Source organism: Equus przewalskii, chromosome 6 (assembly GCF_037783145.1).
Source record: "Equus przewalskii isolate Varuska chromosome 6, EquPr2, whole genome shotgun sequence".
Taxonomy (NCBI): domain Eukaryota; kingdom Metazoa; phylum Chordata; class Mammalia; order Perissodactyla; family Equidae; genus Equus; species Equus przewalskii.
The window spans coordinates 78,910,325-78,931,438 of record NC_091836.1 but is presented as its reverse complement, the minus strand read 5'-3'; the positions used below and the strand labels follow the sequence as shown (position 1 = coordinate 78,931,438).

The 21,114-nt window shown below is 35.2% G+C and overlaps 1 protein-coding gene, 1 long non-coding RNA gene and 1 other non-coding gene across 3 annotated transcripts in view; 1 reads left to right on the top strand and 2 right to left on the bottom strand.

Annotated features, from left to right (window-relative positions):
- LOC139084210 (uncharacterized) overlaps nucleotides 1–21,114 on the top strand; it is a 94,814-nt gene that overhangs the window by 2,102 nt on the left and 71,598 nt on the right. The gene's annotated exons all lie outside the window — the stretch shown is intronic.
- IPO7 (importin 7) overlaps nucleotides 5,394–21,114 on the bottom strand; it is a 50,315-nt gene continuing 34,594 nt past the window's right edge. Inside the window, exons 13-25 of the mRNA XM_008513862.2 lie at nucleotides 19,776–19,865; nucleotides 19,201–19,366; nucleotides 18,836–18,996; nucleotides 17,393–17,521; nucleotides 14,992–15,058; nucleotides 14,783–14,908; nucleotides 14,235–14,332; nucleotides 12,779–12,874; nucleotides 11,606–11,826; nucleotides 11,301–11,506; nucleotides 10,300–10,506; nucleotides 8,366–8,482; nucleotides 5,394–7,539 (exon numbers count right to left, since the gene is read on the bottom strand). Of these exons, the coding sequence (XP_008512084.2) occupies nucleotides 7,442–7,539; nucleotides 8,366–8,482; nucleotides 10,300–10,506; nucleotides 11,301–11,506; nucleotides 11,606–11,826; nucleotides 12,779–12,874; nucleotides 14,235–14,332; nucleotides 14,783–14,908; nucleotides 14,992–15,058; nucleotides 17,393–17,521; nucleotides 18,836–18,996; nucleotides 19,201–19,366; nucleotides 19,776–19,865 (1,782 nt within the window). The 3' untranslated portion in view covers nucleotides 5,394–7,441. The remainder of the gene's footprint in view (nucleotides 7,540–8,365; nucleotides 8,483–10,299; nucleotides 10,507–11,300; nucleotides 11,507–11,605; nucleotides 11,827–12,778; nucleotides 12,875–14,234; nucleotides 14,333–14,782; nucleotides 14,909–14,991; nucleotides 15,059–17,392; nucleotides 17,522–18,835; nucleotides 18,997–19,200; nucleotides 19,367–19,775; nucleotides 19,866–21,114) is intronic.
- LOC139084377 (small nucleolar RNA SNORA23) lies at nucleotides 19,452–19,635 on the bottom strand. Its single transcript, XR_011541720.1, has one exon. It is a non-coding gene; the product is annotated as a small nucleolar RNA SNORA23 (small nucleolar RNA).

Here is a 21,114-nt window from a genome sequence, read left to right as displayed (position 1 = left end):
CCGGCCCTGTGGCGAGTGGTTAAGTTTGTGCGCTCTGCTTGGGCGGGCCAGGCTTTCCCTGGTTCGGATCCTGGGTGCAGACATGGCACCACTCATCAGGCCATGTTGAGGCAGCATCCCACTTAGCACAACCAGAGGCACTCACAACTATGATATACAACCATGTACTGGGGGCTTTGGGGAGAAGAAAAAAAATTGGCAACAGATGTTAGCTCAGGTGCCAATCTTTAAAAAAAAAAGAATATTCAGATCCCACAATTAGAAGGACATGCAACTAAGATATACAACTGTGTACAGGGGGGGTTTGGGGAGATAAAGCAGGAAAAAAAAAAAAAAGATTGGCAACAGTTGTTAGCCCAGGTGCCAATTCTTAAAAAAAATAAAAATAAATTCAGTAACTCAAAACTTTCTGGAAAATTGGTTCATTTTGGCATTATTTGTACAATGACATAACCGTTAGTGTATGTATAAAGAAAGATACTGAGAAATTATGTATTAAACTCTTAAAAGTATCTCTGGGAGGAGGTGTTATAGGTGATTCTGCTGTATTAAATTATTTGTGAAAAATCTGAATTTTTTTATCATGCATTTGTAGATTTTTTTAGACACTAAAGAATTTAAAACCAAACTAGTAGATGCTCTCCATTGAGAGCTGTGACTGTAGAGGCATCACTTATCTCAGAACCTGTTGCCTTATCTGGAAGGCGAAAACCACATATTTATTTGACAGTGTGATTGGGAGGATATATGAGAATGTAGGTAAATGAATGTGGCACAGGGCCTATCAGATGCTTTTTAAGTGCTTGATAAATGTTAACCCATGTCTCTCCAATTCTCACTTTAATGATCTACAGCAGTGGTTACTAAGCACTTTGATAACTCTTGGAGATTCAGAAGAAAGCTATGAAAAATATACTAAAAAATTTGCAGTTTCATAGGGCTCATGGACCCAGAGGTTAAGAGTTATTGGCCTGTAGACTAAACTCAGTTAATCTCTCACTCAGCTTCCACACTGAAAGGATTAATCGGCTTACATTCTTTTGGAAATGTGTTATTAGGTTACTTAAAACATTCCTCTCCAATTTCAGGCAAACTAGTTCTCAGCATACATGTTGACATAAGCAGGGGTATAATACAACTGGTAATATTTTGTTACTGGCTGATTGCATGATTGCCCTATTTCAAGGTTGTCTATAGCAATTCCAGTAGGAATGCAATTTTTGTTTTTACCAACTCTACCCGCTGGCCTCCTGTTAACCCCATTCATTCCATCTTTGAAAATATCACCCAATAGTGAGCCCCAAGGTTTATCAAGTGTGGTTAATGTGTTGTTTATTTTAGTGGCAAAAAAGAGGAAAACTACACTCAATTTCCAATGTTATAAATCTTCTAAAGCCCCTGAAGATTCCAGTTGACCCTTTGAAACTGGCTATCTCCACAAGATTCTAGCCCTCATTTTGGCTTCTAATCTAAATCTAAAGTAGAGCATTCCAGACAAAAGAAAAACTAAGTTTCATTAATACACATAGTACGTCTGCAGTGTTTCAGCTGTACAGTTAAATAGTGGGTAGTCTAGGAACGAAACAACTGTTTTTAAAGTGACTTTATTTTTTTGGACAAACATACTCTTTGAGACAAAGTGAGAACTTTTTTTTTTTTTTGAGGAAGATTAGTCCTGAGTTGACATCTGCCAATCCTTTTTGCTGAGGAAGATCGGCCCTGAGCTAACATCTGTGCCCATCTTCCTCCACTTTATACGTGGGATGCCTGCCACAGCATGGCTTGATAAGCGGTGCCATGTCTGTTTTTCCCCTAATATGGAGTCAGCTGCATAATCATGAGTAAAATTGTTGTTAGGTTGTAGTAAATGCATAAATATTTCATATTACCCTTTAGAGAACTTGAACCAAATTTGAGACTTAGTTTAAGAAAACTGAAAATTGATATCCATATACCATAAAATTCACCATTTTAAGTGTACACTTCATCAGCAGTTTTTAGTATATTCACAAGGGTGTGCAGCTATCATCACTATGTAATCCAAAATATTTTTATCATCCCCTCAAAAAACCTTGTACCCAATAGCAGTCACTCTACATTCCCTTCCCCCAGCCCCCCGGTGACCACTAATCTACTTTGTCTTTATGATCTGCCAATTCTAAACATTTCATATAAATGGAATCTTTTGCATTTGACTTCTTTCACTTTGTTTTCAGGGCTCATCCATGTTGTAGCATACAATGCTACTTATTTGTTTTATTGCCAAGTATGTGATTGTATGATTAATACATTTTATTTATCTATTCATCAGTTGATGGCTGGTTGGGTTGTTTCCTCCTTTGGGTATAATAATGGTACTATGATCAGTTACATACAAGTTCTTGTATGGATATGTTTCATTTCTCTTGGATACATACATCTAGGAGTGGGATTGCTGGGTGACACAATTTACCACCTTTTTAGGAACTGCCAAACTTCCAAACAGAGAAGCATTTTATATCCTATCAGCAAGTATGAGGGTTCCAGTTTCTCTGCATCCTCACCAATACTTATAATTGTCCACCTTTTTGATTATATAGACATGCCAGTAGGTGTGAAATCATTATCTCATTTTGATTCTGATTTGCATTTTCCTAATGACTAGTGATGTTGAGCATCTTTTCCTATGGTACTGGCCATTTATTTCTTTGGAGAAACATCTACTCAGATTTGTTCCCATTTTTATCTTTTTTTTTTTGGTGAGGAAGATTGTCCCTGAGCCAACATCTGTGCCAATCTTCCAGTTTTGTATGTGGGTTGCTACCACAGCATAGCCTGATGAGCAGCGTGTAGGTCTGCACCTGGGATCAGAACTTGTGAACCCCAGGCCACCCAAGCAGAGTGCGCCAACCTAACCAATACACCATGGGGCTGGCCCCTCTTTCCCATTTTTAAAGTGCGTTTTTTTGGGTTGAGCTCTAAGAGTTCTCTATATATTTACGATGTGCAAATATTTTCTCCCATTCTCTGGTTTGTCTTTCCACTTTCTGCAAGGTGTCCTACGAAGCACAAAGTTTTAAATTTTGAAGTCCAACTTATTTATTTTCTTTTGTTGCGTGTGCTGTGGTGTTACGTTCAAGAAACCTAATTCATAGTAACAAAGATTTATGCCTATATTTTTTGCTAAGAGTTTTATAGTTTGAGATCTTACACTTAAATCTTTGAACCACATTTTTGTATACGGTGTGAGGTAAGGATCCAACTTCATGCTTTTGCATGTAGGTACCCAGCTATCTCAGAACCATTTGTTGAAGATGATTCTTTCCTACACTGAATGGCTTGGCACCCTTGTCGAAAACCAACTGTTCATAAATTTAAAGGTTTACTTCTGGACTGTAAATTTTATTCCACTGGTCAGTATTAAGGTGTCTATCCTTATACTAGCACTATTATCATGATGACTAAATCACATTCAATTTCAAGATTGTTTTGGCTATTCTGAGTCCCTTGTATTTCCATACAAATTTTAGGATCAGTTTGTCAATTCCTGCAAAAAAGGTAGCTGGGATTTTATAGGAATTACACTGAATCGATAGATCAATTTTGCAAGTACTGCCATTTTCATGATACTGTCTTGCAATTCATGAACATGGGATGCCCTTCCATTTACTTAAGTCTTCTTTCAACAGTATTTTGTAGTTTTCAGGGCTTTTCCATTTTGTTAAATTTATTCTTAAGCATTCTTTATACTATTCTAAATGGAAATTTCTTAATTTCACTTTCATTGCTGCTGTGTAGAAAGAGAATTGATTTTTCTATATTGATCTTATGTCCTCCAACCTTAAAGAAGACATTAGCTCTTTGTGTGTATATTCCTTATGGTTTTCTGTAAGATCATGCCATCTGCAAATATAGTTTTACTTCTTCCTTTCTAATCTAGATATCCTTTTTTTCCTCTTCTTGCTTAATTGCCCTTCCTAGAACCTCACGTATAATGTTGAATAGAAGTAGCAACAAGGGCATGCCTGTCTGGTTCTTGATCTTAGGGGGAAAAGCTTTTAGTTTTTCATCATTAAGTCCACTAGCTTTAGGTTTTTCATACATGCCCTTTATTAAGTTTGAGGAAGTTCCTTGTATTTCTAGTTTGAGTTAATTAAAAGGATTTTAAAAGAAACTACTTTAAAAGACTCTGATAGGAAACACTTAAATATAGGATTCAAATATTGAGTGTAATTGACAAATTTCAATCTATACATGAAAGCAGGATCTATAAATATATAAAGCAATTATCACCTGTGCCTTAAAAAACCTGCAGGGGGGATTACTCAGAAAAAGTTACTTGAAAGATCTTTACTCCTCCCATAGTGATAAAATCCTGGATTTCTAGCTGGGCACCTGGTTTCCCTTTGTAAGAACCACAAGCACCAAGGTGTTATTGCAATGGTGGCCAACCACACCGAGGATAAAACCTAGAATTCATAAGGGATGTTAACAGTCACAATCTTCACCAAAACTTAAATTATATAGAACAGAACTGACATTTTTATAACTGATATGTTTTAATGTAATTTTAGGTCATTCATTTTATAAACACTTAGGGAATGCCTACTATGCTTAAGGCATTGTGCTAGATTTTCCCAAAGACATGGTTTAGTCATATTAATACAGTCCTTAATGCCTTTTTCTTCATGTTTGCTTCAGGGGCTACATGTAGGGCTGAATAGCAGCATACTGCTATAGGGCTGTGGTTTGGCCACCACTGCTCTATGCTCTTCCAGAGCTGAGCAGAGCAGTCATTATCTTCATAAAGTGTGTAGATTAGTAATCACCATTTTATTAACTGCAGAGAAACAAATTAACTTCCTTTATTTAATACTGATCAACGAATTTTTTTTAAAAAAGGATGGTTTAAGTTTACAAAAAGTGAAGATTTTATGCTATCAGCCATTAAAAAAGACAAATACTGAAACTCAAAATCAGAATTAACTTTTATAAATCAAAAAATAAATATAAGTTATAGGTCAGTGAAACTCTGGGAAAAGCTGTATGTTAAACAAATAAAATCTGTATGCGGCTAATTACAAGTTTGTAAATACACTCAAAAAATTATCCAGAAGTCCCTCGTACAACCTACTCTAGAAACAGTGACACATATCAAGATCCATAATCTGTTAAGAAAACTATAATTTGATGTTAAATTTAAGGAAATACTGAAAATAATTGAGGTATATATTTGATGCATTAGAAACTACCATTTGAACACTAATATTAAATATAGTTTAATTTTAAGGTCTTTAATTTAAGTTAAAATCCATAAATGGAGATTAGTTTAGATTGTATGACAGCAGACAATAAACTTGTTCTCAAAGACATGCCAAATACATTTCTTGAAATAAAACCTCAGCAAACGAGAATTTTCATACTGTGCATGGGAATAACTAAACCTTTATTAGATATGGTTTTCCAATAACAATGTGAAAATTGGAATTATCAATTCAAAGAGCAGTGAAGTCTGAAATTTAAAAAAGTAGACTAGGTATTAGGGGATAAAAGGTAAAGGAAGACGAAAATGTTTAATACTATTCAATATCTCCCCTCTGTACACAATGTTGCATATATACAACTACTCCGTTTTAATTTTACTGGTTTTATATAATAGTGAAATCCCCTTAAGCAACCTAGGGTATACAGATGGTGTCCAACTTAGAGGAAAAAAAGTAGAAACACACTTGATTAACAGTTTTCACCCACACATTTTAGACAATTCTTTTTTTTCTGTTTTTGCCAAGATTTTCATAGTAAATTCATAAATATAGGAAATACTTTCACTCCTTCAGTGTTAAAATAGAAAACCAAACAGTGCCAACAGTAGTGGCTTAATTACTGGCATACAAGAAAAACACAACACCAATGGGTTTTCTTCATTATGCATTTTAAATATCAATATGTGCATTTGTTTCATTTTTACAGTTATAAATTTTCTAGTCTGTTATAGACAACAGCATTTAATAGTTTTGACTCCATTGAGATGTTGCTTTCAATTTGAAATTGTGTGTATACATATATATATAAAAAATAACCCAATGTATGACTCATCTGACAGATGTTTATGATCAATAAAGGCTTATTTTTGAACATGCTGTTAGGAGAGAGGGAAGCAAGCCAACCTCTCTACATTGTTTTGTTGCTGGCTTGTTTTTACAGTGGTATCAAGAGTGGTTTTCGGAGGGAACCATGTACCTTCAGCCTATCTAGTTAAGATCAGATACCACAATCAACACGAGGGATAGGGGAGAGATGGGGAAAGGGGGGGTGAGCAGGTGTTAAATGCCAAATTTTAAAGGTGTGCATTTTGCACGCTTTCTAGGTACAGGATAAAAACAGGCCAACGAGAAAAGAAATTTATAATTAGGAAAAAACTGCAATCAAATCAAGACATAATAGCCGAATTAAGTTCTTTTAATAGATTGCATATATAGATGTTTAGCCATACTCTTTGATCAACTCTTTAAGAGTAGAACTTTATATCCAATTTACATGCTTCAAATATCACCTTTCTTATTTGTTACAGTAAAGTCTCGTATCCAAATATCCACTTGTACACTGAGAGCTTTAAGAAAAAACACGACACAGAGGGAGTTGCCATTTTTTAGCAGCAATGAAGTTATCACTAACCCCTTTTAACATACCGAATTCAAGTCACTATCAGAGGTGAGTGCACCACAAAGTCATCAGGTACAAAATTGCTAGTTCATTTTTAAATTAATAACTTGAAATTACCCCTGCCCCCCACCCCAATACATCCCTTCTTTTTATAAACAGCAAACATTTTGCTATTTTATACATAGGCTAGCAGGCTTGTTTCAATATGAAAGTGCTAATTCATTTACAGATTTTTTTTTAATCAGTTATGTAGTGCTACAATAAATGTCCAATAATCTACATAGGAACCATCTTTGATGAATGAAAATGATGAAGACTGAATAAGGCTATCGATTACCTTATTTACATATAAAGGATAGATACCCAATGGTGAGGAAGAGACAGAAATCGGACAAATACTCATAGGTGTAAAAATTACATCTACCTTTGAGCTTATACTGTAAATGAGACGTTTTAAATAGTCCTGTAGCCCATGCCTATTTTTTCCTCAGAAAAAGAAAAGCTGCCTTCATGACATCCCCTCTTGTTTCAGTTTCCACAGTGTCACTTGAACTTTCACTCAGAATCTTACTTTCTTCGAAAAATAAAGAAAATACCCCCCAAGTACCTCCCCTCCCCCAATCCCTCTGGTTTCTTTTTCAGTGCCAAGTTGCATGATCAGGTCCCACCTTCTGGGTTTTTTTTGTCCATCTATTGATCAATTAGTTTAGAGTAGATAACATGAACCAGTTCTGGAACCGCTACTAGGAGGAACACAAGCTCTTCACTACAATCACACAGCAGGAAAGAAAGTGATAACTCAATTCATCCCTGGTGCCGGGCCTCCAAAATTGAAAGAACTTGGCACAACTGGAGCACTGAATTTGTATCCTCCATGCTTTTCTATCATTTTGGATTCTAGAAAACAAGTAAGTGAAAGTTTAAAAGAGCATTCAATCATCTTACTACTTTGGAGAACAGAAAGAGTTGACAGACATTAACAAGAGCTTAACCATTAGCATTAGCCAGCAAGTTCCAAACTTGACCTCTGTTCTTCCTCCAAATGAACAGGAGAAAGAGGAGTATATGATGAAGAGAAGATAAACTCTCCTGTTGTATGCTGCAGACTTGTCAGTCAACTTTCACTTCCCATTGTTAAAAAAAAAAAACCTTTAAATTCCCCATTTTGAGTCAAATACTGAATCAGCAGGATTCAATCTCCAAAGGGAATAACAGCCATGAATCAAATGCAGGCAAATCCAAATACGAAATACTTTAGAAAGCCGTGCCTTTATAAAGAGGACCCTTCTTTGAATATAAAACTAGTCTGATTAATAGAAAACTGTTAGGCTGTGTATTATCTAAAATGTGCTTTTTTGAAATATATATGGAAATGTTTAAAGATGGAAAGACACGATGATGTTTGGGATTTTCTTTAATATACCTTTAAGAAAAAGCAGTTTTCATACCTTTTAATAGAATTTTCTACTATCAAGCCATCACCATGAGCTTGAGCAACATTTTTAAAGCCACTGCACACTGAAAGTAGTCTTCAACTACACTTAAAATCAGTAATCTGAAGCCAAAACCAAAATTCATTTCTTCATTTCCTTCCTTCAGATTACAGTGAATTCCTATCACCTGCAACAACTGTAGCTTTTATATAATTTTAACTCATTTAGTATAAAATTTTAAAGCTGTACCAAGTCATTAATTAAAGAGGGGTTGTGGCCAATTAACATACCATGGGCTGCTCTTCTTTGATCAGCCAGAGTTGCTATATCCTGTAACTGTTTCCTTTGTTCTTCATTAAGACCATGAGTCAGAGCCTGATACCACACAGGATTACGACTTTGTATAGCTATCAAAAAGAAAATAAAGGGAAAAAAGGCAATAGTAAGAGAGGCCTAGTATTTCCTGTCTATTCTGTTCTCTCTCCTCTACCTCCAGTATTAAAATTCTGATCTATTTTATGTTCTCCCATTAATTTAAATTACTTGTGAAACAAAACATATGGGGGGGAAATCCAGTGTAGCTTTATGCCTCAAAAAACCTAATCACTCTCTTAATATATACCTTTCTAGCAAATAAGGATTCAGAGCCTAAACCAGTTCTAAGTAACAAACTAGGGAAACTGAGAAATAAAATCAACCTAATTCTCTTAAAAGATTCAGTATTAAAGCAACTTGAAAATGATAAGGCTACTTTGGTTAGAATTCTCAAATCCCTAAACGAAAAAACAAAAATTAGAAGCATTAAATAGATGCAAGAGAGGGGCATATGGTACAAAATAAATGTCTTTTTTCTGCATTGCCTATTCAAAAACCTTTCTTAAATATATCTACTGTCTTTCCATAGGAAACTTGCTCTGAAGTACTTAAAATGCTCATACATTTTTATATCATAACCTAAATAATGGTCAAACTCAATCTGTGACAGTTTTTCCCAGAATGTCACAAGACCAGGTGTTAAAAAATCTCACAATGTTTCATGAAAACATGCACTAGATAAGTTGACATATAATGTAGCAAGCCTGACCATGCATTTCCCTATTTCAATTAAGTAGTTATACAAAGGGGGGGAGGGGTGGTGTGTGTGTGCTGAGTGAGTGAGAGAGAGAGAAAAAGATGTTCTCTATTAAGGCTTTCCACAAAATAACTTTTTTTACAGAGTAATTCCAAGAATGAAAACTGATTTCCTCATGTACTAGGTGCCAGGTATTTTGTGGGGGAAATCTGACTGCAAGCACATATTTTCTATTACTACTTTATTGCATTTACTGTGCACGAGCCCTCTATTATAAACCATCCTTTCTGGACTAACATGTATTTAAGTGTACAAAATATAGTCATAGACAAAAGCACGTCAGTCTTGGCACCTCAATCAATTCTTGCTACCTGTCATGTAGCTCAGAAAACATTCCTTTGTGTTCCTGCAACTCTGTATCACAATTGCTTTGTCAATGGGCCTTGGTTATCAGAGAATTTATTCTACATTAAAGTTCATAATGTATAGGAATAATTAATATTCAGCATAGTCATCAACTCTGGAGGTAGAGGGTGTTTCAAATATAGTGCCTATTTTAATTTCTTAAGCTGGATTGTGGAACATAGATGTTTATATTTTGTTGAAATGCAAGTAAGTGATGGTAAAAAACCAAACTGGAACTTATTATTCTGTAGCCACACACTGTGACAAGGGAAAAAAGAAAAGGGATTCTAAAACCATTAATGTTGTAAATGGTCAAATTCTCAGACAGGTAAATGTGGGTTTGGCTGGGGGAAAAAAAAGATATACAAATACATAAACACACAACAAACAGATATAAGAGTTGATACTTCTGGGGAAAGCTAAGAGGCTAGAAATCAGAAGTGGGAAAGAAGTACTGTCACTGTATAAACTTTTTGAACTATACTATTTTTCTATAATGTGCATGCTTCAAAATTACAGTCTAAATAAAAGTAAAATAATAGCATGAGGAAAATACTCTGAAACTCTATGACAACAGTAGAAATAACTTTCGTTACTCTGCCTAACAATTCTAAACCATATTCTAGTTTGAGTTAGATATATATACTCAAAATCCTTTTTTTTAGTGGGCACACACAAACAAGAAGATTGGTTCAGAGAAATGGATTATACAGAGCTATTTGAATTACATATAACAAGTTGACTTACTTTGAAATATAGCTTTAAATATCTGATACTCATCAACAGGATTATCTTCATCATCAATGATTGTAGAATAGCCTTCCAGGGCAGTCTCCTCAGCATCATCTTCTTCCCAGTCTTCATCGTCTCCATCTTCACCTGCTTGCTTAGCCAGTATCTCCAAATATTCCTGCCCATCTTCATCAATGTCATCTTCATCACTCCCCAATTCCTCTGCCAAGTCATAAAATAGGTGCTTTTGTTAAGAGTGAAATATTTTGTTATTCAACAAACTGCCAGTCACCACTGTCAGTAAATTACAAACCACAATTGAATAAATTCAAGGAAGAGTTCCAGGAATTGGTGTTTAAATACATCTTCAGCAATAAATACAAAAAAATTCTCACAGAATTCCAAGAAACCCAACCATGAGTCTTAATACTAGAGGATTGAAAACAGATTACATAACATGAGATTCAGCACTTGTGCTCTGGGCCTTATGGTATATACCAAACCAAATACCAATGGTAAAGTATATAGTTTGTGTTATATCCACAGAACACTTTTGGTGAGACTTTAAAAAAGGCTGGCTAAGCTAGTAAATGATAAAAGACAACAATGACAATAGCTATATAATTTTGGCACCATTAAAATAATTTCTCTTAAATGCCCTATCAATTTCCACTCTTGTAGTCTACAGTGTCTTATGGGTGAAATGTATTAGCCAACATTTAATTAACTTAATTTTATAGTGCAGGTATACTTAGGTTTTAGCACTAATAGATGATAGATGTTCGCCAACACTAAAACCCATAGTTCCCAGAACTGCTTTACATGTTGGAGATATAGCTGAAGGTCCTGCCTTCATGGACCTCACTCTCTAGTGGAAAGATAAGATATTCTATGAATAAATGACATGAGAGCTTTTGGTTACGTTCCCATATTTCTTCAGGAGAAAGGCTAAAAAATCAAGTCCAGTGATATTTCTAACTAGGTAAGTTTGGCTTTCTCCATCACAAATCACTTACCCGTTTCATCATCATCTTCAGCTTCATCATCATCGTCACTGTCATTCTCGTGTTCTGCATGGCAGGCATAAGCTCTTTTTAATCCATTAAATAAAAGGATAAAAGCTGGCAAAATCTGTCCAGAAACCTGATTTAAAACTTGTGGTATTTGTTCCATATCAATAAGAGCACACAGGCCCAGAACACACATCTTTCTGTCATGAAGCCTAAAAAAGAAAATAAAGATTTTCTTCTTTTTCTTTTTTTTTAATAAGCAGAGTTCCCCACAAAATTAAATAAACAAAGATCCAATATATGTCACTTACCCCAAGAAACAATCAACATCATTAAGCCACTGTGTAATAAAATGATTTGTAACTGGTTCAACATTATTAGGGAAGCGAAGATTTTCTAAGGTATTGAGAAGCAGGTGTGGATTATAATACAAAGCTGCAATGGCAACTTGCAGGCACATTGTTCGAAGTTCACTTGTCTTCACTTCTCTTGTCAGTCTCTCTAAAGCTGCTTCCACAAATAAGGGAATGCACTGTAAAGAAAGATAGCAAAATATTCTAAAACTAGGTAATAGCAGTCTAACTATCCTACCCATATCAACTCAATTGTTGCCTCAACTAAACCTTTTTCCCCATTAGATGATCCAATATTTTTATTGTTGAGGCATTTCACTGGGAAATCTAATTTTAGAGAAAGACAAGTTTTCACTGAGATATTAATTAGAGTCTCACCACAATAGCAGTCATAGATTCACAATATTCCTATCGACTAACCTTATCATGGTAATCATTTAGCAATATATACACGTATCAACTCATCAGACTGTATACCTTAAACTTACACAATGTTATATTTCAATTATATCTCAATAAAGCTGGAAAAAAAAAATCCTATTGAAACTGACCATGAAAATTTAATGAATAAATCTATCTTCCTGCAAAGTGATAATAATGTGGCAAGCCAATACTCTCACAACATATAAAAATATCTTAAGTTAAAACTTACCATGCATGATAACAAGTAGCCATAAAATTTGTCATATTTTCATAAATGTGTTAAACATATAATCATTATTATATATTGGTTAAATTTTAAACCAACAATTAAAAGATGTTATGTAAGTGTCATAATAAACAATACCATACTGAATATATAAAAAATGCCCCAAAAGAAAAAAGTTGGGGGCCTGCCTGGTGGTGCAGCAGTTAAGTTCACACATTCCGTTTTGGTGGCCTAGGGTTTGCCAGTTCAGATCCTGGGTGTGGACCTACACGCTGCTTGTCAAGCCACGCTGTGGCAGGCGTCCCACATATAAAGTAGAGGAAGATGGGCACAGATGTTAGCTTAGGGCCAGTCTTCCTCAGCAGAAAAGAGGAGGACTGGCAGCAGATGTTAGCTCAGAGCTAATCTTACCCCCCAAAAAAGGGGAAAGATTCCCTCTGTAAAGCCTCATATAGAAATCATTAATAGTTAGCCTCACTGACCTGATCAATGCCACGCCCTTTGCACTGTAGAATGATGACCTCTAACAATTTTGCTGCATGGCACTCTGCATCTTCTCCTGCAACTCCTGTAAGAACCTGATCAACACAGAATGTAAACTGTAACAATGGATCACGAAACCTTTAAATCAGAGAATTTCCATCCCCTGTCTAAAGTCTCTGGAGTATTTAAGATATTCTAATGAATATGAATGATTGCAGTATTCACTGCACATACTCTCGTCTGAAGCACCTGTGAGGATTTGGAGTGGTTCATCTATCTGTCATATTCCAGCAATCTGGCATCTTTGTCTATATAATCAAAGCACCTCCCCTGTAGTGCCATTCTGGACTTTAGCATGGTGACAACAACTACCTTCTCATACAATCGTGTTAGCTAAAGCACCTTACCTTCCTTAGGCTTTGATGTAAAAAACTACAAAAAACTAAACTGATTATTGCTAGGAAAACCTTTTCTCTACACAAGTCTTATAAAAAATACTAACATTGGAGTGGGAGAGGAGGAGGAAGGAAGAGGCAACCTGTTGCTGGCAAAGGTTATCTGTCCCCAGACAATAAATAAAAAATATGGACTTGATGTGCTGGTTAGCTTTGGAGGACTGGAAGTGTTAAGGATAAGTGTTCTGGGATAGCAAAGTAGATGGTATAGATATCTCTGTTCCCAATGTATTAATACAAACAATGTAATTGGCCATAAACAATACCATAACTAGATGACTATTTTGTGACTAAGTGTTCAGAAAGGAAAGATATCAGTGAGGACAAGCACATCTAAAAATTTCATAGAGCAAAATCATTTTTTAAGTGCCCGATGTTAAACAGCCTGCTCCCTCTCAACAAACATTAGAAATTCAAATGCTACCAATTACACTGACTTTGATATTGAAGGACCTCAATTCAACTATTTTATCCCCTACCTCTTAAGAAAAGTATTTTTTTAAAACAGCATTCACAATAAATTATCTTATGATTTTCCAAGAAATGGTAGAGTACTTTCGACTATTTTTTTAAATGAACCCTCAGATTTTATGATCTTGCTATTTACTAAAAAATTACTGTATAGCCTCCACAAACCCACAGCTTCCAAAGATTTTCTTTATAAGACACCTCGAACCATTCCTGAGTCTTTCAAAAATCTCCCAAATCAGTTCTTGATTCTTTCCTTCTTTTGATTCAAAGCCTAGCATATAACTAGGCTAAAGTAAGCTCCAGGCACCCTAAAAATACAAAACCACTCCCATTAAATGTCAGAGGGCAAAAATACTTGCCAAAGCCATTACTGTGGCATCAGTCTTTCTTAGTTTATAACTATTAAAAGCTTTTATTCTATCAGACTCATATAACAATATCTTTGCCATAACGCAGTATTCACAATTCCCTATTTTTTATAGCACCAGTTTCATAACATATCTTCTTACATTAACTAAAAATGACCTACCTTTTTGCACATACTGTATATCATTTCAAGATACTTGGTATCAGACAGAAGTGTGTCTGTATCAACTGTTACATAATTATGGAGCAGAGGCATCATATCTGTATTAACAAAAAGCATCAGTTAAATATATTTATTAATATAAATGCTTTGTTTCTGAAAAATTTCCTTAGGAAAAGAAAGCAAATCTGAGATTGTTTTGTCCCTAACATTAACTTTTAATTAAAGTATATTCATTTATAATTAAATGTGGAAATGAACCTATTATTAAAGTGAATTCGTTTATATTTAGTAGTTAAACACAAAGATTATACAAAGAAGACTGACAGGGGCAGGTAAGAATATGTGTTAAAGAAAAAATCTAAAGTGATAACTAAATCAAAATATATAACAGAAACCAATGCTATGGGTCATCCTTGAGCATTAACTGCTACTGATAACTTATCCAAACACTGAAGCGCTTAGAATATTTAAAAGTATGTGTTCAAGTGATACTAAAACTGAATCAAAATGGGGGGAATCCTCAGTATTTTTATGTTAACTTGATTTACCTGTGAAGTAATCAAAGCCATCTTGCTGAAAAACTTCAAATACCAGAGGTAGTAGCTGCCACATCTGCGGAGACACCTGCTGACATGTCAAACTATGTGCTAAAGAGAAGATCTCCTCATAGAATTCTAAAAGAGAATACTCAGTCATTAGGACAATGCTTGCTGATGAGAAATAACAGTAAATTCTTAGCACAATTAGAGGTGTATACCTAACACATGCTGTTGTAAAACAGTTCCAATGACCTGTAAGCAGATTCCCTCAAGCTGCTGGGTTATCTAAAAAGAGAAAAAAAGAATATGGAATTGTGGCACACTGAATGAATTATTAAATAATGTATAATGTAATTCGCTACATTTAAATATGAAGTTAATATTGTTAAATGATTTTAAGTCTGTTTTGAAATGACTCATATTATGAAATTGTGAACCAATCTGGGATTGAAATTCAATGAAATACCATTACAATGAGACAAACACAAAGAATAATAAACAGTTTACCTAAAATAGGGAAAAAATAATATCCTGAAAAAATGCAAATAATTATGAAAATAAAAGAGCCACAGGGCCAGCCTTTAAAGTGTTTAAAGTTGGCACATTCCACTTGGGTGGCTCAGGTTCACAGGTTTGGATCCCCGGTGCAGACCCATACATTGTCAGACATGCTGTAGTGGCAACCCACATATAAAAAGTGGAGGAAGGGGGCCGGGCCGGCTCTGTGGCTCAGTGGTTAAGTTCGCGTGCTCCGCTGCAGCGGCCCAGGGTTCGGATCCTGGGCGTGGACATGGCACTGCCCATCAGGCCACATTGAGGCGGCGTCCCATATCCCACAACTAGAAGGACCTGCAACTAGGATATACAACTGTGTACAGTGGGGGTTTGGGGAAATAAAGCAGAAAAAAAAAAAAAAAAAAGATTGGCAACAGTTGTTAGCCCAGGTGCCAATCTTAAAAAAAAAAAAAAGTGGAGGAAGATTAGCAGGGATGTTAGCTCAGGGCTAATCTTCTTCAGGAAAGAAAAAAAAGGAGCCACAACAATTCTGCAGACTATAGATCTTTTTGTGTGTAAATACAGATCAATTCAGCCCAGATGTAACTGAAAAGTCACCGTCAATGGCTTACAAAAAAATTATTTGAAAGAAGGCATTAGTCCCACCACTCCCAATAATTCTTAAGTCACCTCCATTTATGTAATATTAGATACAGTGAACACCAGGCCCCCAGGTCCTACAAGACAGAAAATACAAATTCCTCTTTAATTGTCAGTATGGTACTCAATTTGATCCCAAATCCCTGATAGCCATCAAAATGTTTTAAAAGGGGGGAGGGGGAATAAGATAAAATTTATTGATCAGATATAGAAACAGGACACCTATTTCAAATACATATACACTTTATATTCAATTCTTCAAATATAGTAAACAATTGATTTGTTGACCATGAGGCAGCTACAGGATTCCTCATGGCATCTGCCTATCTCCAATTATAATCTAGAATATAAAAATAGTTTACTGAAAACCTCATGTTGCAAAAGGCAATCTGTAGGTAATCTGAGAACATATGATTTATAAATACCTGCACTGGAATTATAAACACCAAATGAAGGACAGTGGTTACTTCTAAGGAAAGGAAGTAGGGAAATGAGATGAGGAATTGGTACCCCAAGGGCTTCAATTACATCTATCTGAAATTGTTCTTATGGGAAATAAATTCTAAAGGATATACTGTAAAATGTTAAAATCTAATCAATTTAGGTGATAGTTAAGGGGTATTGGTTATACTTTTCTCTGTTCTTTACTGGTTTTTTTTTTTTCAAGGATTGGCACCTGGGCTAACAACTGTTGCCAATCTTTTTTTTTTTTTTCCTGCTTTATCTCCCCAAACCCACCCCTTGTACACAGTTGTATATCTTAGTGGCAGGTCCTTCTAGTTGTGGGATGTGGGCCGCCGCCTCAACATGGCCTGACGAGCGGTGCCATGTCCGCGCCCATGATCCGTACCCTGGGCCGCCGCAGCAGAGCATGCAAACTTAACCACTCGGCCACGGAGCCAGCCCCTGTATGTTTAAAATAATTCCATTTTTAGAAATTCATGATTACCATTCTTGTACCTTTCCAAAAGGTAACAACGGTAAAAGAAAACTAGGAAGATGGTGTTGATAGCTGTACATTACGTGAATGTACTTAACACCACTGAACTGTACACTTAAAAATGGTTAAGATTGTAAATTCTGTTATGTGTATTTTACCATAATTAAAAAAACATTTTATTTAGAAGGAAAACTAGGAAGAATATGTCCTCCTAGGAATCACCACACTTTTTGGATCTGAGAAAGGTAACCTAAGAGGGAGCCAAAATCCTGAGCCTTGAGGTAAAGATATAGTAACACAAACACATCCTTCCTATTCCTTCTAATACTAAAGAACCTATAATATTTATAAGGCATCAATCTTATCCTTACAAAAGGGAGCTACTTAAAAGATGGCAAAATCAAGGTGCATGAAAAGGTAACCAGAGAATTACGTAAGTCAGAGTGCCATCCGAAAAGCATAGAACAGTTGATGAAGGGCTTGAAATTCCCTAAAACCTTTACAACACTGGATCATCTTCTTACCTCTTTATGATCTTCAACTACACTAAGAAGTGTGTCGATGGTATTCAGGATTCCCATAGCAGTAACTGCTTTGTCATCACTTCCTTCTTCATCTGGCCCAGTCTGGATTACTTGATTAAATGTCATTGCCTAGATTCAAGAGAATATAATTTAGGTCTGCCATTAAAGCCGTATAAACATGTTTTGGTTAAAACTTTTAATTTTTAAAATGTTCTCACTGGGATACCACAACTGATCAATGTCTCCAAATTGATTAATAATAGTTAAGAGCTTGGGGTCTATAACCAAATGGTACTACTTTGCCACTTACTAAGTGACCTTAAACAAGTTACCTGACCTCCATTTTCTGACATCTCATTTGGGAACTTCACAGAGATACTGTGACGAATAAATGAGGCAAGGCACAGAAAGTGCTTTATAATATAAATATTTTTTATTAATATTACTGGCTAACATTCAACAATGCCCAGATACAGATATATTAGTCATCAAGGTATTTTTTTGTTGTTGTAAACTTCATTTTGAATCAAACTTCTGAGAAGTAAAGGAAGGAGTCATAACTAATAATCAGCTTAATATTATTATAAATACAATATACATACTTAGTGAATGCTATTGTATTTATTCAAATGTCCTTATTCATTTCTAAATCAGCTGTTAATATACTTTTTTTCACAAAACTCTTTCTTTGCTTAAATCCACAGCAAATACTAAGAGGTAGATTCTTGAAAACTTAATACTTAGCGGGAATATAAATGGCATCAAATAAATTATTGTATAAGGAATATGGATGGATAACTGTTGGGTACACCTTCATATTTCTATTACCCTTAAATAATGTATATTGTTAATTCTCAGAAGTTTGGGGCTATGTACAGTAAACCAAGTTCAACTATAAAATAACTACACAAATCTCATTTAAAAAATCTATTTATAACTATTATCTCTACTTCATCTTTAGCTTGGTCCAAAGTTTTCGAGGAAACCAAAAAACAAGGCAGTCATGATGCAACATAAGGTACTAGTTAAGAACATGCATCATGGGGGCGGGCCCGGTGGCGCAGCAGTTAAGTTCACATGTTCCCAGGTTCACCGGTTTGGATCCAGGGTGCGGACATGGCACTGCTTGACACGCCATGCTGTGGTAGGTGTCCCACATATAAAGTAGAGGAAGATGGGCAGTAGTTAGCTCAGGGCTAATCTTCCTCAAAAAAGAACATGCATCATGGACCATACAGCTCAAGTATGAATCCCAGCCTCACTCCTCCTAACCTTTTTAAACCTTGCATTTTCTCTCAGTATAGAAAGACCTCATATAGGACTGTGTGAAAATTAAATGAGTATTTATCAAGGGCTTAGAATAGTACCTGACACACTGTAAGCCCTGTGAAAATACTTGCTATAAGGTAAGTAATGCATAAATGATTGGTTCAAATAACATACCAAATGTTGTGTCATTTCTACTGCAATAGGAGTAACTTCTTCACTATACTCGCAGATCATTTTCTGAATTACATTGGTAAGATCATCATTTTCTGTTTCTCTTATAATATGAAGAAGAGCCTGCATTACAGGTCTGATGAATGGTGTGATGTATTCTTTAGCTGTAAGAGAAAAGGAGAAAAAAAACCTTTGGCCAAAACAGCTGTTAACTCCTTAAAATCTGATACAACATACACCAAAGAGTAAAAAGTAAAAAAGAGATACTTTCACATAAAAAGGAAGATAATGTGTCAAGTTTCTAGGATTATGTCTTGTACAATTACGTGTAAACACATTGCACTATTTTTGAGATATAAATCCTTTACCTTTTTCTTGATTGCTGATCAACACTTGAAGTGCAATGGCAGCTTCCACTTTCACAGGCATTTCCCTATCATCAATCAGACATCTTCGTGTCAGCTCTAAAGCTGTTTGCAGGTTCTGGTCACTTTTGAACTTCACTTCACAAAAATAATGAAGGACCCAGCAAGCCTTTAAAAAAAAAAAAATGCAGTGAGTTATTATAGCTATCTTACATTAAATTCCCCCAAGCTACAGTATCTCTATTCCCAAAGTTCTGTGTGTGGGAATTTGGAGGCTGGCCAGTGGTAGATATGTCCAAAGACACAACACTAGACCAGTACTATGATCCCAACTTACTCTTTGGCTGCATGATGTTTGTGTGGATAGCAAGATCTGAATGCAAAACACAGACAGACACTGCTATCAGACACAGACGGAAACTATGCACACATTTACAGCAGCCATTTAAAGATTTACATGAAACAGAAGTCTAAAATGAAATAAAGTGAACATTCAAAAGTTTCTATATAAAAGTCCACGTAAGCAACCATTCATTACAAGACATAAATATACAAATTAATATAGTTTTAAAACATACCCTTGCTCTCATGTAGCCTAGTTCACTGCTGAAGAGAGGGAATACATGATTCTGCAACATGTATTCCATCTGATCTTTGTAGATCTTTTTCTGTAAATATAAACAATTATTTTTTAAAGAGTTCCAAATATAATCATCTCAAATGCCAAATAGATATACCAGTGTTAAAAATGACTACTGCTGTCAAAACACATTTGTTCTGGTTCTTTGAATCTACATCCAATTTTCTTATTCTCAAACTTTACCATCATAAACCACTTCATACATTTTTTTTAACCTTTTTCCATTGTTTGTTTAGAAAGCAATTAAACCAAATCTTAACAGCAATGGTGTTTGAGTAATGGAAGTATGGTTAATTTTATTCCCTACCATATGAAACTTTTTATAATAAAAAAATATCTCTGGAAAGGTTCTAAATGAACATAACATACTTTGAGAAACACTCTGCCTTCAAAGTAATAATCTGGATGTCTAAAAAGATACTCTCATGCATCTTAAAGCAGGGTATTTCCTAAATGCTAACAAGCTTTTAAGAAGGGTTCCTTGAATAACATATTAAATCAACATTAAAAACTGATAAATGGGGGCTGGCCCCATGGCCGAGTGGTTAAGTTCGAATCCTGGGAGCCGACGTGGCACTGCTCCTCAAGCCATGCTGAGGCGACATCCCACATGCCACAACTAGAAGGACCCACAACTAAAAATATGCAACTATGTACTGGGGGGCTTTGGGGAGAAAAAGGAAAAATAAAATCTTTAAAAAACAACTGATAAACACAAAACTAAAGAATATGAGAACTAAATGCAATGTGGGACCTTGGACTGGATCATGGACCAGAAAAAACGTTAATAGTGCTAAATTTTATGAAGTGTAAAAGGGGTCTGTAGATTAGTTAACAGTATCATATCAATATTAATTTCCTGGTTTTGAGAATAATGGGAACTATTTTTGCAGTTTTTCTGTAAGTCTAAAATTATTTAAAAATAAAAAGTTAAAACAAAAAATCTCAACGTGCCAAGAGAACTCAAGATCCCCAGCCTTCTATGCAACAAATAATCACTGTCTTTAATTTACACTTTATAAACTAAGAGAAGGATGGGTAGACAAGTATAGAAAAGATGAAAGATACACAAAATATACCCACAAATTAACAGTGACAAAATCAGTGGAACATCACATGGAGCAATATCTTCTGGGAGATGGATGTTACTGCAACTAAATATTTGCTTACACTTTGAATAGTTACCATTTATTAATTTTAACGTGAAAACAAATTTCAGATCTTACTGATGGAGAAGTGAGACACAACATGTACAATCAAGGTGATTTTCTAAACAT